At 40.2% G+C, this 17,916-nt stretch overlaps 1 protein-coding gene and 1 pseudogene across 4 annotated transcripts; one reads left to right on the top strand and one right to left on the bottom strand.

Annotated features, from left to right (window-relative positions):
* The first annotated feature begins 227 nt into the window (after positions 1-227).
* LOC104590453 (protein DETOXIFICATION 20-like) lies at positions 228-14,458 on the top strand. 3 transcript variants are annotated; one of them, XM_010249130.2, is made up of 9 exons: positions 228-375; positions 8,197-8,471; positions 8,545-9,086; positions 12,123-12,209; positions 12,315-12,371; positions 12,494-12,732; positions 12,855-12,973; positions 13,081-13,167; positions 13,984-14,458. In XM_010249130.2, the coding sequence occupies exons 2-9, from the start codon at positions 8,226-8,228 to the stop codon at positions 14,059-14,061; spliced, it is 1,455 nt and encodes a 484-aa protein (XP_010247432.1). In that variant the 5' UTR covers positions 228-375; positions 8,197-8,225; the 3' UTR covers positions 14,062-14,458. The 3 variants fall into 3 exon arrangements, with proteins under 3 accessions (XP_010247432.1, XP_088745942.1, XP_010247437.1); XM_088889816.1 differs by lacking the exon at positions 228-375 and adding an exon at positions 4,863-4,994; XM_010249135.3 differs by lacking the exon at positions 228-375 and adding an exon at positions 7,810-8,086.
* A 1,080-nt stretch (positions 14,459-15,538) lies between these two features.
* On the bottom strand, positions 15,539-17,593 carry LOC104591356 (loganic acid O-methyltransferase-like; annotated as a pseudogene). The gene is made up of 3 exons (XR_016077399.1): positions 17,528-17,593; positions 16,653-17,313; positions 15,539-16,070 (listed from the first exon to the last, which is right to left on the bottom strand). The product of XR_016077399.1 is annotated as a loganic acid O-methyltransferase-like (transcript).
* Positions 17,594-17,916: the final 323 nt, after the last annotated feature.

The raw sequence follows: 17,916 nt of genomic DNA, 5'->3' as shown, positions 1-17,916 counted from the left end.
TGGCATCTCTTGTTGTAGCTTTACTTCTTTTTTTTTTGTAATTTTTAGTGTTTTTTGTATTTTCTTGTTTCTTCTGTATTTTTTTTTTCTTTTTTTTTTTTTTGGTTTTCAAGATGGATATTTATTACAAATGATATGGACAAACACATGATGGGTATTTATTACAAATGATATTTCAGGGGTCTAACTGTCATTACCTCCAAATTACATGGGGACAGACTATAATTTACCTAAAAATTAAATTATGAATATATAAGCATTGTCACTACTATCTTCGGTCCTCATTATAGGAGTTTGCGAGAAATCGAGCGGCCAAAAGCTGTGAAAATAGTAAAACTTTCGAAAGTGAACAAGCCTGTCAGAAGCAGAATCCAAGTAAGTTTCTTTCTCTCTTTACTTTTGAACAGAAGAATTACATTGATAAATAGGATGGAGGTCGTGAGGTTGTTCAACGTAGAACTCCATGATCGGAACTCTGAACTTGGGGGAATGTTTTACAGACCACAACCTTGAAAGTTGAAACTGTAGAATGAAATTCCCAGTGCATCACTCGTTAGTGGGTCTACAGTCCTACTGATGGAACCCCCATTACATCCTACATACTTACCCAACAACACAAAGATTTCTGCTTTATAGTTTGCCTCTGGATAAGCTTTTCCAGATTTTTACTTTCAAAGATCAGAAGCACAAAGTGTATAAAAGTGTTGCCGGTCACATGTGACCACCCTTTGATTCAAACTCTCGAACCTACCTCTGTTCGTCAGTGTTAGAATCAAACCATTGTTCCCAGTTTCAGACTGTAAAACCACCTGAAACTGTCACCGGAAGCGGACGTGATTTTGCCAAGCAAAAGTATTTTTAAGAGTACAAAATAGAAATCTATCCAAACAGTACCTTAATTGATTCAATTTTGTTTTACACATATCAAAGCTCTAAAACAAAAATAAAAGCTAATTCAAACAGTTCCTGGTTTAACCTTCTAGCCGGTTGTAATTTCCCCTTTATTGTTCTCTATGATCTAAATCCTCCTTCAGTTCTTACTTTTCATGTTTCCATTTGAACTGAAGCCCTTGTGGTGTTAGTGTGTTTACTGATACGAGGCATTGAAAGTACTGCCTTAAAGACAAGACAGTACAGCCCATATTTTATTACTCAATCGTGGAAGACCACATAATAAGTCATCCAATTCAGCAATCTTTATCAAATTATTATAATTAAATGACCATAAATTATTAAATTAGGTGTTATTTTTTATACACTCTGGATCACCCACCCATCAACTTTCCCGACATCCCTACCCACAAGACAGTACAGCCTGTGTATTTTGAGAATATCTGATGATGAGGGCGGATTTGGCTCTCCAATGACATTATCACACCTGAAAGCCTCTTGACAACTAAGTGCAGTCTCTTGACAATTAGACAGCTTGCCATTAGGCAGTTCGTCACAGGCAGCTCGCTATAAGCAGTTCGCCACAGGCAGCTCACCCTCATGTAGCCTGGCACCTCATAACAACTAGGTGACACCCGGGACCACTTTGACAACGACTTGCCTTTGCTAAATTGATGGTCTCCCACCAGGTGGCTTGGCCCTGGCACGAGCTGGCAGCCTGGCCTTGGTACGACCTGGCCCTAGCACGACCTGGCCATGGCACGACCTGGCAGCCTAGCCCTAGCACTGACCTGGCGACCTGACATAGGCGCCAACCTGACAACCTCGAGGAGCTCACCACTGTACCCTGCATTTTACGGGATTACAACTTGTAACGACTATATTAGCTCACCAACTCCCCGTTCTGACGGGAAGGGACAGTATTACCGTTTGACGGCATTTCATCCACCTAACACACAACGAGTCCCATCACAACGGGAATCCAGGAACTGCTCCACCTAACCCACGAGGACTCCAGTATAAAAAGACCTCACCCCCCCAGGGGCAAAGGTATGATGCAAAATGCAAAATGAGCCCAAGAGGCGAAAATGCTAAAAGGTATGGAAGGGGCTGGAGGAAGAGGTGGTAACCCCTGCTCTCTAGCTCTCTCATTCTCTAATATCATTCTTCAAGCTCTCTTTACTAAGCGTTGACTTAGCCATCGGAGTGACCTCACCGGGTAAACACCCCCGGGTTCTTTGACTCAGTTCTCGTAGGTCCCTCAGCTCCCGCTGTCTACAAGGATGAGCAAATCATCTCCTGCAGGGAGGACAGGTCCCTCAGCTCTCGCCGTCTACAAGGATGAGCAAATCATCTCTTGTAGGGAGGACAGGTCCCTCAGCTCCTGCCGTCTACAAGGATGAGCAAATCATCTCCTACAGGGAGGACAAGTCCCTCAGCTCCCGTCGTCTACGTGGATGAGCAGATCATCTCCTGCAAGGAGGATGAGTCCCTCAACTCCCGCCGTCTACAAAGATGAGCTGATCATCTCCCGTAGGGAGCAGTCAGGTTTCACCACCAAGCAACTCATCAAGGTAGCTCACCACAAGGCAGTTCGCCACCAGGTAGCTCACCACCAAGCAGCTCATCAAGGTAGTTCACCACCAGGCAGTTCGCCACTAGGTAGCTCGCCATCAGACAGCTCGCCACTAGGGAGATCCACTTCAGCCTCTGAGTCACAGGCCACTCGGGAGCAAACGTCACTGACGAGGTACTTAGCCAAAAAATTGATACATCACGAAAAAACTGATACATGACCAGAATTTGTTACATCATTTGGCGTCGTCTGTGGGAAATGCTACAAAAAGCTAAGTTCTCATCCTACAAAAAGCTAAGTCCTCTTCTCCCAGAAAGCTAAGCCCTCACTCTTTAGAAACTGAAGCTCTCGCTTTATAATTTCCATTTCTTAGGAACTCAAAGAAACTGAAGCTCTCGCATTACGAGGAGGATGCGGCGCAATCATAGCTCTAAGCCCCCTTGGTGGCCTAGCACGGCCTACGCGCGGCCTGGCACAGCCAGCATGCGGCCTGGCAACCTAGCGCGGCCTGCACACGGCCTGGCAACCTAGTGTGGCCTATGCCGACTTGGCGCGACCTGGTGGCCTGGCCCAGGCACGAACTAACGAACTAAAAAGGCACCAACCTCAGAAACAAGTAAGCATGCTCTAGCTCCCAGATTGTGATTTCTAGCTCGTAGTCTACTATGAGAGTAGTAACTTAGCCATCGGAGCAACCTCACTGGGTTAGCCACCCCGGGTCCTCTAACATTTAGTTCCTTACAGGTCTCCATGGAGCAACTAAATTCAGGAGCGGACTACGGGTCCCTCCCAAAGCCCAAGGGCCACAAGAAGACCCAGTTGCCACTTCGGCATGGGTGAAGTTAAGGAGTGGACTACGAGTCCCTCCCAAAGCCTAAGGGCCACTACTGCTGAAAGACCGAGTCACCTCTACGGCATGGGCAACCACTACTGCTGAAAGACCCAGTTGCCTCTACGGCATGGGCAATACTACTGCTGAAAGACCCAGTCGCCTCTACAGCATGGGCAATACTAGACCTAGTCGCCTCTTCAAGCATGGGCAAAGTTCAGGAGTGGACTACGAGTCCCTCCCAAAGCCTAAGGGCCACTGCTGCTTAAGACACAGTTGCCTCTACGACATGGGCAATACTACTACTAAGACTCAGCCGCCTCGTCGGCATGGACAAAGTCAACAAGAGTGGACTATAAGTCGCTCCCAGAACCTAAGGGATAAAGTACTGAACCGACAGAGACCTCAGCACCTTATGGGCAGCTCGCTTCCAAGCAGCTCCCAAAGCCTAAGAAGCTGAATCAGTGCTTACGAGCTCGTCGACTTTCGGGCCAAAAGGGGAAATCTACTCCCTTCGCCGAGTTACTTTCAGCTCGGGAGTGGGGGGCAAATGATGAGGGCGGATTTGACCCTCCAATGATATTATGACACCTGGAAGCCTCTTGAAAACTAAGTGCAGCCTCTTGACAAATATGCAGCTCGCCACAGGCAGCTCACCCTCATGTAGCCTGGCACCTCAGAACAACTAGGTGACACCCGGGACCACTTTGACAATGACTTGCCTTTGCTAAATTGATGGTCTCCCACCAGGCGGCCTGGCCCTGGCACGACCTGGCCATGGCACGAGCTGGCAGCCTGGCCCTGGCACCGACTTGGCGGACTGACACAGGCGCCAACTTGACAACCTCGAGGAGCTCACCACTGTACCCCGCATTTTACGGGATTGTGACTTGTAACGGCTATATTAGCTCACCAACTCCCCGTTCTGACGGGAAGGGACAGTATTACCGTTTGACGGCATTTCATCCACCTAACACGCAACAAGTCCCATCACAGCGGGAATCCAGTAATTGCTCCACCTAACCCACAAGGACTCTAGTATATAAAGACCTCACCCCCCCAGGGGCAAAGGTATGATGCAAAATGCAAAATGAGGCCAAGAGGCCATGAGGCGAAAATGCTAAAAGGTATGGAAGGGGCTGGAGAAAGAGGTGGTAACCCCTGCTCTCTCATTCTCTAATATCATTCTTCAAGCTCTCTTTACTAAGTGCTGACTTAGCCATCAGAGTGACCTCATCGGGTAAACATCCCCGGGTTCTTTGACTCAGTTCTCGCAGGTCCCTCAGCTCCCGCCATCTACAAGGATGACCAAATCATGTCCTGCAGGGAGGACAGGTCCCTCAGCTCCCGTCGTCTACGTGGATGAGCAGATCATCTCCTGCAGGGAAGATGGGTCCCTCAGCTCCCGCCGTCTACAAAGATGAGCTGATCATCTCCCGCAGGGAGTAATCGGGTTTCACCACCAAGCAGCTCATCAAGGTAGCTCACCACAAGGCAGTTCACCACCAGGTAGCTCACCACCAAGCAGCTCATCAAGGTAGCTCACCACAAGGCAGTTCACCACCAAGCAGCTCATCAAGGTAGCTCACCACCAGGCAGTTCGCCACTAGGTAGCTCGCCGTCAGACAACTCGCCACTAGGGAGCTCCACTTCAGCCTCTGAGTCACAGACCACTCGGGAGCAGACGTCACTGACGAGGTACTTAGCCAAAAAATTGATACATCACGAAAAAACTGATATGTGACCAGAATCCGTTACATCATCTGCCATACATGGGAGAATTCACATCTCCTCCCCATAGGGGCTGCCCCACAGCACATCCCCGTTGTTATTGGGAACATCATGGGGATGTGGGAAAGTTCCCAATATATGGTGGTAGTGTATTGTGGATTGGAATGTGGAAAAAGTTTGTGGGTAAGAGATCCAAATTCGTATTTTATATGTTTAGGTTCTATTTATGTGGATGAAGAGAGTCAAAGCATACACAGTGGGATGGGCAATCTATCGTGAGAATACATGCCATGATGCATGATTTTTAAAGTCGGATCGAAAAAATTGGGAACATGTCACTTGACCGGTTCCGTTTTCCCCCAAAACCGTTGATTTTGGTAAGCAAACTTCTAAACCAGTAGTGATGCGGTGAGTGCAAGTGCATGCCTAACAAATATGATCTGGATTGAGAATTCCCTAATTTGTTAAGGATGCAAATTGGGTGGGTTCCATCCACCCAAAGGAAGGAGATGGGATCTGCTCCTCACACATGGCGCCTCACACTGACCTTACTCGCACATCCCACCATGCATTGGGAACATCTTCTGTACTTGTGTGTTATTATTCACGGGAGATGTTTCCAATTCACAGTGGGATGTGCATGTGAGATCATTGTGAGGCACCCTGTGTGAGGAGCAAATCCTAATTCTAAAGGAAGAGCTCTCACCAATTAAACCCCTTTCCTTGCATTTTGGTGTGTACCACCTGGTTGTTTACAAAGTCAAATTGGAAAATAGTAAGGCCCTGTTCGCTTTTCAATAAGTTACTTACTTGGGAAAATGCAGTTACCTAGGTAAATTTTTCCTGGGAAACACTTATCCGAGTAAGTGTGTTTACCCATGTGACCATTTTAACCATAAAAATCCATTATTAGAAAGGGCATTTTTGTCCCATTAGTTTTGGCAACTTTCCCCTTAGGGGGAAAAGTTATTTACTCACCTAAGAGATGGGTATCAAGGTAAGTGATACGCAGGAAAATAAACTTTCCCTGATCCCCACATAAATCTGAAAAAAGAACATAGGATTATTGGTCAATGGGAACCAAAATCCCATTGACCAACCTTCCCCCTCTAAAAATCTGAAAAAATAACGTCCCCTAAGTGTAAAATATGAGAAACAAGGCCTTTAAATCGGATCCAGCTGCCGAGTTCCAACCAATCCTGGCCAACCAAATACAACCCGAGTTTCGTTTAATTTAAACTGTCTGACACTATGACGTTAGTCTGACCAGCTTGGATTGGGCCTTTCCAAAAAAAATACCAAGCATGAGGTTCAGGCATTAGGGCTGGCCGGATGGGTCTGGTTTGATTTCAAACCAGGCCTAATCCTCTCAAGTTGTACGTTGGGAATATCTCGCCATGGAGGACAAGGGAAATGTTCTGTTGTGACCCTGTGTTGGGACCTGATCCAAACTCGTTGGGAACATTTTTGGGCATAACACATCAATCCATTTAATTCCCTGTTTATATTTTTTGGTCAAAAGAATATTGAGGACAATTACTCTTTTACCCCTCACCCATGGTAACGTATCTGCACAAAAATGTTTCCAAATTCCACCAGCCAAAGCTTTTTCCCATACCACATGGTGATGCACTCTGGCTCAGTCATCCTAGGGATTGGCTTACCAAACTTTTGGCTGTCCATGTTCAACAGTCCGGGCTATCAACGGGGTTCTGTGTGACATATTAGCTCAACCAACGATGCATCTAGGAGCCCAAATCTCCTGAAAGAAAAAACCGTGCAAACACTCCAAAAGCACGGCATCCAGCCACGTAGAAATATCTTTTGTGGTTGTATGTTGTTAAATTCATAGAGATATTTTTGATGTACAGTTGGATCCTGGGCTCTTAGGGTGGACCCAGGGGAGCCTCACTTGTAATAAATTCTTACATGTAAATTTCTCCGGGTCCCCCTCTCCCCATCCCAATGGTTAGCTTTCTTTATGGCCCATACATATTTATTCGCTCACCCTAATTGACGGTTTTGGCCCCTCTCATTAAAAATTTGACTGTGCCCCCTAGAAGTCTAGAACAGCCAAAATTTTTTCCAATAAGAAAAGCAAAGTGGTGGTTATTGTACCTTGGGATGATATTCTTGGTTATGTGGTTTAAATGAGAATACAAAGATATTCTTGGGATGATCATGTGGAACCATGCACCACCCAAATCCCGTTCAGTGTTGCATTTGTTTGTTTGTTTTTAAGAAGGCAGTAGTCATTCATTCATATCATCATGCCCGTAGGCATTTGTGTTTTTCTGTATGAGACAAAATTTATAGTCTCATTTGCATTCATTGGCAGTGCAAATACTGATGCAAAATTTGTACAACCTTTCTTCTATCTCTATCTCAATTCTCTGTGAGGCACAAGATGGAGAGCACATCATCATGCTACCTACCTCACTCCCAAAAAAATATCTCCATTTCCTTTCATATATGGTGGAGACCACATAATTTTATTTACTTCCCCTCTACCCACCTGTACATAGGAAACATGGAGATATTTTATGGGTGAGGGCGTGGATTGGATGAATTTAATGGCTGTTTAAGTGGATGTGGAACCAATAATAACACCCCATGCCAGTCATATATGTGAAGTCAGAGTTTAGTTGTTGTGGGCCATATACAGTTTATTGCTGGGATGGGGTGGTATTAGTGGTCCCATAGCCAGCCAAACGGTCATCAAATTCAGCCAATCCGCCCTCCTCTATCTAGTGTATCCTTTGGTAACTTGGGGTCCCATTGATTTACAGCTAGAATTGGAATGGAATCAGAATGTTTTTTCCCCATAAACTGTTTGGTTCAGAGAGGAATCACAATAGAAATTGGAATAAGCTGGAACGGGATTTGATTCCCAAGGAAAGGGGAGGGAAAAGCCATTCCATCAGGAATGGGAATGGGATTTAAATTCTGTCCGATCAAACAGTTGGCTGATTCCGATTCCAAGCCCTTGTTCCCGCAAACAAAATGGGTCCTTCCTTAGACCAAACCAATGGTCACTCTTGGGCACTCTATTCATTAAGGTCTCTCATAATAATGAAATTCCTTCTTCCCAACTAATATTGTAAAATTTAATTTTCACATTCTTGAACATTTATTTCCTACCTAATTTGCTTATTTCTTCATATCTCAGGTACATTGGTAAGAATAGTCACAGAGAACATGGAGAGCAGGATTGAAGATAGGCTTCTTGTAACAGAGAAGGATGAAACAGGGAAGTTGAGAGAAAGGATTTGGGTAGAAACAAAGAAGCTTTGGAGGGTTGCATTTCCTTCTATAATCACAAGAATAACATCATTTGGAATCATTGTTGTAACACAATCATTTATGGGTCATATTGGTGAAACTGAGTTGGCTTCATATGCACTAGTTCAAAGCATCCTTATACGATTTATAAATGGATTACTGGTATATAATTCTCTTTTCTGTTTTCCCTTTAAAACTATCATTTGTATCAATCTTTGTCCTGTTTTCCTTGCAGTTGGGAATGGCAAGTGCTCTTGAAACTTTATGTGGGCAAGCATTTGGAGCTAAACAATACAACATGATGGGCATCTACTTACAGCGATCATGGGTTGTTCTGTTTATCACTTCTTTCATTTTGTGTCCTTTCTTCATATTCAGTGCTCCCATTTTCAGACTTCTTGGCCAAGAGGAGGAGTTATCAAGAGTTGCAGGAAAAATTGCTCTATGGTTTCTTCCTATTATGTACTATTTTCTCTTTACCATGACAATGCAAATGTTCTTGCAAGCCCAACTCAAAAACATGATCATTGGATGGTTATCTACTGCATCATTTGTACTTCACTTGATCTTGTCCTGGCTTTTTGTGTACAAAATGAAATTGGGGATACCTGGTGCTATGGGTGCAATGATAATCTCTACTTGGTCCATGGCCATAGGAGAATTGTTCTATGTTTTTGGTGGTTGGTGCCCTCAGACATGGAGGGGATTCTCCAAAAGTGCATTCTCTGAACTTTGGCCTGTGGTGAAGCTCTCTCTGTCATCTGGTGTGATGCTTTGGTAAATTTTCTTTTCCCTCATTTTCCTTTCTTTTGATTTTTGTGTATCTTTCTTGCATTTTTTTAATTAGAATTGTTTGAGTGTGGCTATTTTGCTTCATCAGAAGTGTTTTATTTATTTGCATGTTAAATGGGGAGCATGGGATCTTTATATGGTGTGATTGTGTCTATTGACAGGGCAGAATGCATCTGAATAGGGGTGTCAATCGACCGGTTTTGGTTTTGGTTTGGATCCAATCTGATCCAAACCTTATCAATTTGGATTTGGACGGTCCATTATAATTGTTGGATTGGGCCAATCCAAAATAAATTGGTCCAAAATCTTATTGGTTTGAATTGAACCTAAACCAAATTTCCAATAATCGATCATGTGGCCAAACCTTTGTCCAATTTGAAATCAAACAAAACTAAAGCCAGCACAAAATCACTTTTATGAAAGTACTTTTACGAAAGCACTTTTGTAAAAGTAATTTTATGAAAAGTATTTTTACGAAAGCATTTTTACAAAAATACTTTTATAAAATCACTTTTACACAAGTAGTTCTATAAAAGCACTTTTACACGAAAGCACTTTTATGAAATCACTTTTACAAAAAACTTTTATGGAAGTACTTTTACAAAAGCACTTTTATGGAAGCACTTTTAATCAATGCCAAAGCCAGCACAAAATCACTTTTATGAAAGTACTTTTGTAAAAGTATAAAAGTACTTTTACGAAAGCATTTTTACAAAAAAAGCACTTTTATGAAAGTACTTTTACAAAAGCACTTCTACAAAAGTACTTTTATAAAAGTCTATGGAAGTACTTTTCTAAAAGTGCTTTTTCAAAAGCACTATTAATAAAGTGCTTTTGTAAAAGCACTTTTGTGAAAAACCTTTTATCAAAGTACTTTTACAAAAATGCTTTTTCAGTGCCAAAAGTGCTTTTATATAATTTTTGATATTTCATTCGGTTTGGATTGGATCCAAGCCAATCCATTTACATTTTAATGGATTGGATTGGATTGGGTCCAGTCCATTTGTAAGTGGACTCACATTGGACTGGATCAGGTTGGACCAAATCCAGTCCAATTGACACCTCTACATCTGAACTTCTAAAAGGGGATAGGGTGATTGTTTTGAACATAAAGAGTAAAACAAGGTTTTGGGTGCTCTGTGTTTGTTTAACCACCTGGAACTCGGTTTTGCATGAACTAAATCATTTAAATGGAATATGGAATATTTTTCATAAATAGCTTGATCCAATGGTGCTTTAGGTCAAATTTGAGGGATAAAACATTTTAGGGGTCTAGAATTGGAATCAGAATGGCCCATTCCAATTCCAACTGTTTGGTTGGATAGAATCGGTATCCCATTACCATTCCTGGTGGAATGTCATTCCCCCATTTGAGGGAATTCCATCCCCTCCCCATACCTTGGGAATGAAATTCCATTCCAACTGATTCCGATTCTTGTGTAAACCAGACAGACTATGGGAATAGACCATTCTTATGTTCTTGAACTGTGTTGTGTTTTCTCTTTTGAAAAGCAAAAACATGTTGGTTTTGTTTCAGAAAACAATACATGTTTTTGAAACCATCAAAATGATGGTTTGTAGTATAGAAAGTATATAACTAACTTAAGTAACATAGTATTAAATAACCAGATGAAAATATGTTCTTTAAATCAGAAATTCAAGAACATGTTTTAGGTTTCATTTTGAAAACAGAAAATACACATATATAACCAAGAACACATTCTCTATGTTTTTGTTTTAAGAAGCAATTTTTTTCCATCTAGCTGGCTTTGCTTTGTTTTTAGAACTAGCAACAAGATAAACAATTCACAATACACAACATCCCCAATGTGCGCCAAGAGTCATAGCAGCCTCAGGTTCACAACTACCAGTTCTTTTGTATTGAAGGAGAATCTTTCTAGACTAAAACTTTCTTAATTACAACTTCAGCACTTGAGATATTTTTGAGTGAATCCATTTATAAGATAAGACTCTCTGAGGTCCAAATCATATAGAAGAAAGCCATTAATTCCAATCTATGGTTAAAATTTTGACTTTTGTAAGTCAAAATTGATTGTCTAGGGGTAACCACTGGGAGGGAGGGAGGGAGGTCTCCATTCCATAATTTTTATTTATATTATCTCCTTTGATAGGAACAGAAATTTCATGCTCAGGCCTTGTTTTTTGGGTCTGTTTTCAACCTTTAATGTCTTCAAAGAAAAAGACTCAGACATCAAGCTATTATTTTAATACTTCTTACTTTTCAAACATCAGAAATTAGACCAGAGAACTTCATTGTTTGTGTTTTAATCTGCACAATATGATTTAAGGCCCCAAGAGCTTATATTTTTCTTGCTAGTGTCTTCCTTCACCAAATGCATGCAGTTTTACCTTCGACAATAGCCCATATAGCTTTTTGGATTCTGGAGTGTCTAGTTCTTCTCCTTCGGTATTTTCTCATTATTGTCTCCCCATCCATCTTGGGGCAATATTGTTCTGAATTCCTAGTTCTACCACAGTGGTAATATACATTTGGCAATTAACCTTTCATAATTTAATCCACCTAGGTAGCCACATGTTCATATTATTGGTTCCCCTAACCCTAAGGCTATGCTTGGTTTGAAGGAAAAGGTAGGGAAAGGAAGGGAAAGACAGGGAAACCAATACAAGGTTTGTAAAGGTTTCCCTACCTTTCCCTACATTTTCCTTCAAACCAAACATGGCCTATGGGATTTTCCAATGAGTCCAATGAGAAACCAGCCAGGCTGAGATGATGTCCATAGGTAGATTGTTCTAGTGAGGAGCAAAATGGTCATACTGTTCAATAAAGTTATAATTAGTGTTCACTTGCATGACTGGTTAAGCATTTGGCTATTCAGGGGATATGACATCCTCAACTCATATACTTCCAAGAATTATGTCATAATAGCCATGAATTTTACCACTGTTTGTTTTCATTGAATTTCATATTAACTTGTTAATTAAAACAATGATAATTTCTGTACATCTTATTTTACTGATTTTTATATCCTGATTTTCTAGCTTAGAATTGTGGTACAATGCAGTTCTAGTATTATTAGCGGGCTACATGAAAAATGCTACAGTTGATATATCTGCTTTCTCAATTTGGTAAGGTTTTACTATTTCTCTCTCGCTCTCTCTCTTTTTCTCATTGTCATTTTCTTGTAGAATATCTTGACTAAGTGCATTAATTTAATTAATTTGAACTTGTAGCCTCAACATTACTTCATGGGAGTTTATGATATCACTTGGATTCTTGTCTGCAGCTTGGTATTGATCCACTTTCTCTCTCTCTACACACTCAACCAATCAAAAATTTCCCACTTATAAAAGACAAAATCATTTAATTTCCATTTTCAATCAGTGACTTTCTTTTATATATTAACACACAGTGTGCGAGTAGCAAATGAATTGGGAAGGGGAGATGCAAAAGCTGCAATATTCTCAATTAAAGTCAATCTATGCACATCATTGTGTATTGGGTTGTTTTTCTGGGTTCTGGCTTTGATCTTTGGTCACGTCATATCTTATGCATTTTCGTCTAGCACAGAGGTTGCCAAAGCTGTGTCAAGTCTTTCCGTCCTACTGGCTTTCTCTATCTTGCTCAATAGTATTCAACCAGTACTCTCAGGCAAGTATATCGATCACTAGCTAGCTTCTTTTTTTTTTCTGTTAATGTTGATACAAATTAATAAGCAAATGGTTTAACTATGTATGTGCTTTATATGTTTCATAAACTATATATGTGAACAGGAGTGGCTATAGGTGCTGGTTGGCAAGCTATAGTGGCATATGTCAATATTAGTTGCTACTATATTGTAGGAGTTCCTATTGGAATTATTCTTGGATATGTTGCTGGGCTCCAAGTTAGGGTAAGAAATTAAACCACTTGTCTACTTCTAGATTTGTAGTGACAAAAAAAAAATCCAACCCATTCTACCAAGAACTTATCTGGTTAATTGTTTTATTAATTTCTCAGGGTATCTGGATTGGAATGATCTGTGGAGTTGCATTACAAACTCTTGTGCTTATATTTATTACTTGGAAAACTAATTGGAATGATCAGGTAAGAAGATACATCTTATTAAGACTTATAAATGAGATGGATAACAAGATGTTGGTCTCCTTTTTAAGGAGTCCTTTCAATTTTAAACATAGTTACGGAATATAAAACATAGAATGGAGAGCATGTAAATATTGAAAAGATATATATGGCCGGATTTTATATTTTAAAATCAGTCTTAGGCTGCATTTGGCATTCCTTATTTGAAGGACTTATCTCCTTTCTGCAGTTAAAATGCCTCTATGAACACTGAGTTTTTAACTGCAAAAAGGAGATAAGTCCTTAGAATAAGGAATGCCAAATGCACACAGCCTTACTTTCTTTGCTTGCAGTGCAAATGCATGGGAATATAAATGGGCTGATTGCAACTTCTGGTTTACTTTTGCATCAAGTTTGATTTTGTCTTGTCTGTTTGTGATAAGTAAAATAGGAAATAAAATAATGTGATCCCCACCTTATATGATAAGTAATGGTGGTAGGAGGAAGGCTATTTGTTTGGCAATAATGTAGGAAGCAAAATCATCTAATCCCCATTTTATATGAGAGAGAATTGAACTAGGAAGAAAGTAATGCAAATTTTCCATCAGTTTTTGAGATGCAAAATTTGCATTGCCAATGAGTGAAAACGAGATGGAAAGTACAATTTTTATATCAGGCAAGAGTGCAAATCATAATTACAAACAGATCCTTAGGTGCTAAATCATTTTTTAAACCTTGGATACTTGCTAGGCCCAGATTAGAGTTTTGTTTTCATTTCCATGTTACCTTGGTTTCACTTATAACTTTTAAATTTCTAATATACTTTGCTTTCTCATATAGGTTAAAAAGGCACATGAACGCCTTAACCGATGGTTCTTAGCACCTTCTGAGGAGTCCAATGAGAATACGAGCCCTTGATCAGTTACCTGATTAATGACTAAATAAACTGGTGCAACTAAAAGTGAGCTTCAATCTCATTCCGGCCAAAAGTTAAGTTTAATTAATAGTTTATTAGCAAGTTTGTAAAGATCCAGAACAACTCTCTGCAAGTCTTTCAAATAAAGGAACAGAGGAAAGTATTAATGGTTTGCTCCTCAACAAAGGTTATCCTCCTTACCACCCACAGTGGCATTTCTGTTCTTGTCCAAGATCCAACTATTGAGCTGTTGGTGGAATTGGTAACAATGATCTTGAATTCTTTCTTAATCTTTTGTTCAATTAAACAAACATTTTATTGGATTAAAGTACAAATACTCTTGAATCATCTAAAGTTTAATTGATGATGTTCCTTGGGATTTTGCTCTTAGTTCTCAAATCAGGACTTCCAAATTGCATTTGATTCATTAGGGTAGTATTTTATGATCCGTGTATTACTTGTTCATGCTTGGTTTTCTTCTTCTAGAATTGAAAATTTTAAGTAAGGCTGCGTTTGGAAACAATTCAAATGGAGTATAAATCCCGGTTCAGGGTAAATTTGCACTCTGGTTCACTTTTACTTGTGTTTGGCAACATTACATTTGTACATTGACAAATGACAGACCAATGCATATTTAAATTGATAATAAGATGTAAAAGAACATCAATAAAAAAGAAGTAAATTTGCACTCAAGTGGGCTTTTGATAAAAAAAAATATATATGTTTTATTGGAATTCATGTTTGCATCCATTACAGATAAAAGTCTGTTTGGTAAGAAAGTAAATTTATGGGTGCAAAACTAACCCAATTTTACAATTTATATGAACCGTTTTACACTCTACATATTTGCATTCACACTTATTTGCGTCGTTTACAAATGCAGCAGCCTAAAGAGAAAAGCTTAATTAATTGTATTGATTTTCTTGTATAGGAAACAAGGTATGAAAATCAGACTGGACCATATACACCATCCACTCGCATTAATTAATCACGCCTCCCTTCTTCCCCCTCTACGTAACATGCATGCAAGCACTCTGTTTTTGTTTTCTCTTCCGATGATGCTTTTGCTTGCACATGGTGTGTTAGTTTTCTTTTTTTTTTCTTCTGTTCAAGGCTTAAACTCTGTTCAGAATAAGAAGTCTGTGAAGTTTCAAATCCTGATGTATCATTCCCTTTCAATCAGTAGTTCTATCGATCTGCTATTCGTTAGGCTTGCTTTACTTAAAATTGATACAGGCATGGAATTTACTCTGATTTCCTGTTCTGTAAGTTAGATTTAATGGTCGTCTGGTTGGATCTTTTGAGACTGAGATGAAAAATATGAAGTTGCAAGAAGAAGATGAACAATGATTTTTTATATTATTTTTAAAAAGTTAATTTATTTTTTAAAATTTTTTAAAAATATAACTTTTATTGATATCAGCGCCTAAAAGTTGTCTTGCTATTATCCCTAAATTTTGAAATAAAAATAAATCATAATTTGCATCAAAACCATTTGCACTAACATGTAAATTAAACACCGACATTTCTGACACTAGGAGGGATCGTGAAGATCTACAGAAGAAACGGAAGCTAAGCAAACTTCGTCCCATTTTGGAAAATTCTTTTTAGTACTTAGTTCGAAAGGCTGATTTATTAAGGCCAAAGAGCATCCACAACCTCAAGTCAATTAATCGAGCTTCCGCTTCAAAATAACAAGCGAGTCAACAGCCAATTCGTTATAGTTGATGAAAATGGAAGACTTGGCGGATTTCTCAGCAATTCGGTCGAATAGCTTATCTACGATCTCAGGCCCGAAGTGTTGTCTGATGGGTCCATCCAGAGCAGCTCTCATGTGTGACACGAAAAGCTTGGCTTTATATGCAGCATCATGATTCATGGGACGATCCAGTGTCTCCATTCCTTCAACGCTGAAACACCCATTTCTTTCTATCAATGCTTCCAACTGCTTGGGCGATGTGGGGTAGATGGGCAAATTGAAGGAGTCCACTTTATCTTCACTCACTAATCCCTTTCAACAAAATCAAACATTCACAAAAATGACTCAAATTATAAGAAATGCATAGTTGACTGGCCGCATGTATTGATTCTCATCGTCAATATTGGCTAAATGGGTGAAGATTAATTAATTGGAGTGATCTAATCCGTCCAACCATCCAGACTGGGCTAGCTATATCTCATACAACTGCACTTCTTATCTTCTTGGGATAAGTTGGATATGATGCATCTTTAATGCCATTGCCATTGAAAATTCAATTTCACTATTAGGGCAATGAAATAGAAAAAAGCAAAATTCATCCTAAAAGATTTTTGACAAGAAGTGTTAGGTGCCATTTGGCAAATCTTTTTGAAGATTTTCCAGCAGTTCAGATGGCTAAAAGACATTGAATTTTTAAGGTATTGTCTTTAAAGATGAAGTTCATTCGATAAGCGGCTTGGTTTATCAAGCTTTTAAAAACATGTTTAGAAAATCAAAAAACTTCATTTAAAGCTTCCCAAAATTCAGTGTTTTCAATCTTTCCGTATAACACCGCCAAAATATGTGAAAAAAGTATTTGAGCAATTGTGGCAAAATGGGTTGATGATCCCTTACCATCTTGGCCATATCCAGTAAGCAAGATCCCAAGAAGTCTACCCATGCAGCAAAAGTGGATTGAGACATTGGGGTTTCATTTGGAATGGTAGGGATTATAATGGTCATCAAGCCTCCAGAGACCATCTCTTGGGCCCTAGCATCAAGAAAGGACTGTATATCCTTGGAGAATTGAGCTGAATAAGCCTCTAGGACTTCATTAGGGGCAGTTGCACAATGGATCCTTCCTTTATTCCATGCCGGAGAGGTTTTTGTCCACCACTTCCGGTGGGACTGCAGAGAGCCAATGGAGTGCGTATGAGGAGTGTACAAAATGGAGGGAAGCCTTGAGAAACAGCCGGCCATGAAAGGAACCTGGCACTCCGGCTGCAAAGTAGGGCCGTTCGGGAACAAGGGATTTGAAAAGTTTGTTGAAATCATTGGAGTGGTCAATGAATAGCACTAGAAATTCAGGAAGATCAGAACTGAAAACTCCATGAGAGTTGTACTTGAGCACCACAGCTTCTATTATGTTCTGCACTGCGATGAAGGTGTTGGGTCCAACCGAGCAGCCCAAATCAGCGATTGTGAAAGTGTTGGAAGAACAAGGGAGATGTTTGATGTCAAGCTTCTCAGCAACTGCTGCTTCAATCTTCGCCTTGGCCTTATCCACTCCCTCTTTCTGTAAAAGCAGAAGAAATATAAGTTGTTATAGTGAAAAAGAAATACTTGACACTAAACAGCTCTGTTGAAGCTTTATTGTGATTGAGATCGATTGAAAGCCCATTCAGTACTCTTCATTAATAGCCAGAAGGACTAGAACATACATGAATTCTTGATGAGAAAAACTCTACTGTAAAATTAGAAAGTAAAGCTAGCTCTTTGCGGAGGATTGCCTGATAGCTCGAATTGTGGGCATAGCTCTAGGGGCCGTCTCCACCGTTCATGGGAAATGCTTGACTGATCTGCCTTGCCATCTGTGTGTGTGTGGGCATGTCTGTGGAGTCCGGATATCCTATACTCAAAGTATGTGGGCAGGGGTGCACTTCCTTCCATTAATAAATGAATACGTCTTGTGTTCAGAGTGTGAACCCCACGTGCACTCACATGGATGCAGTGAAACCAAACGGTAAAACTTCTGTTAAAGTAATATTTTATTTTTTAATTAAAAAAAAAAGATTTATAGTGAACAAAATGGAGTGGGAACTGACCATGGACTCTAAATGACCCTTCTTCAAGCTTCAGCCATTAACAATGCAGAATTGTGGATGGGATCCACACTCTG

This window comes from Nelumbo nucifera, chromosome 6, assembly GCF_055504915.1.
Source record: "Nelumbo nucifera cultivar China Antique chromosome 6, China Antique-T2T, whole genome shotgun sequence".
NCBI classification, from domain to species: Eukaryota; Viridiplantae; Streptophyta; class Magnoliopsida; order Proteales; family Nelumbonaceae; genus Nelumbo; species Nelumbo nucifera.
The sequence above is the reverse complement of the archived record's forward strand: the minus strand, read 5'-3'. Positions and strand labels throughout refer to the sequence as shown.

What these genes read in the sequence shown, in the direction of transcription:
- LOC104590453 (XM_010249130.2), top strand. Translation starts at nt 8,226, where the DNA reads ATGGAGAGCAGGATTGAAGATAGGCTTCTTGTAACAGAGAAGGATGAA. An exon ending in TCATCTGGTGTGATGCTTTG is followed by an intron (nt 9,087 to 12,122) that starts GTAAATTTTCTT and finishes CTGATTTTCTAG; the next exon opens with CTTAGAATTGTGGTACAATG. An exon ending in AAACTAATTGGAATGATCAG is followed by an intron (nt 13,168 to 13,983) that starts GTAAGAAGATAC and finishes TTTCTCATATAG; the next exon opens with GTTAAAAAGGCACATGAACG.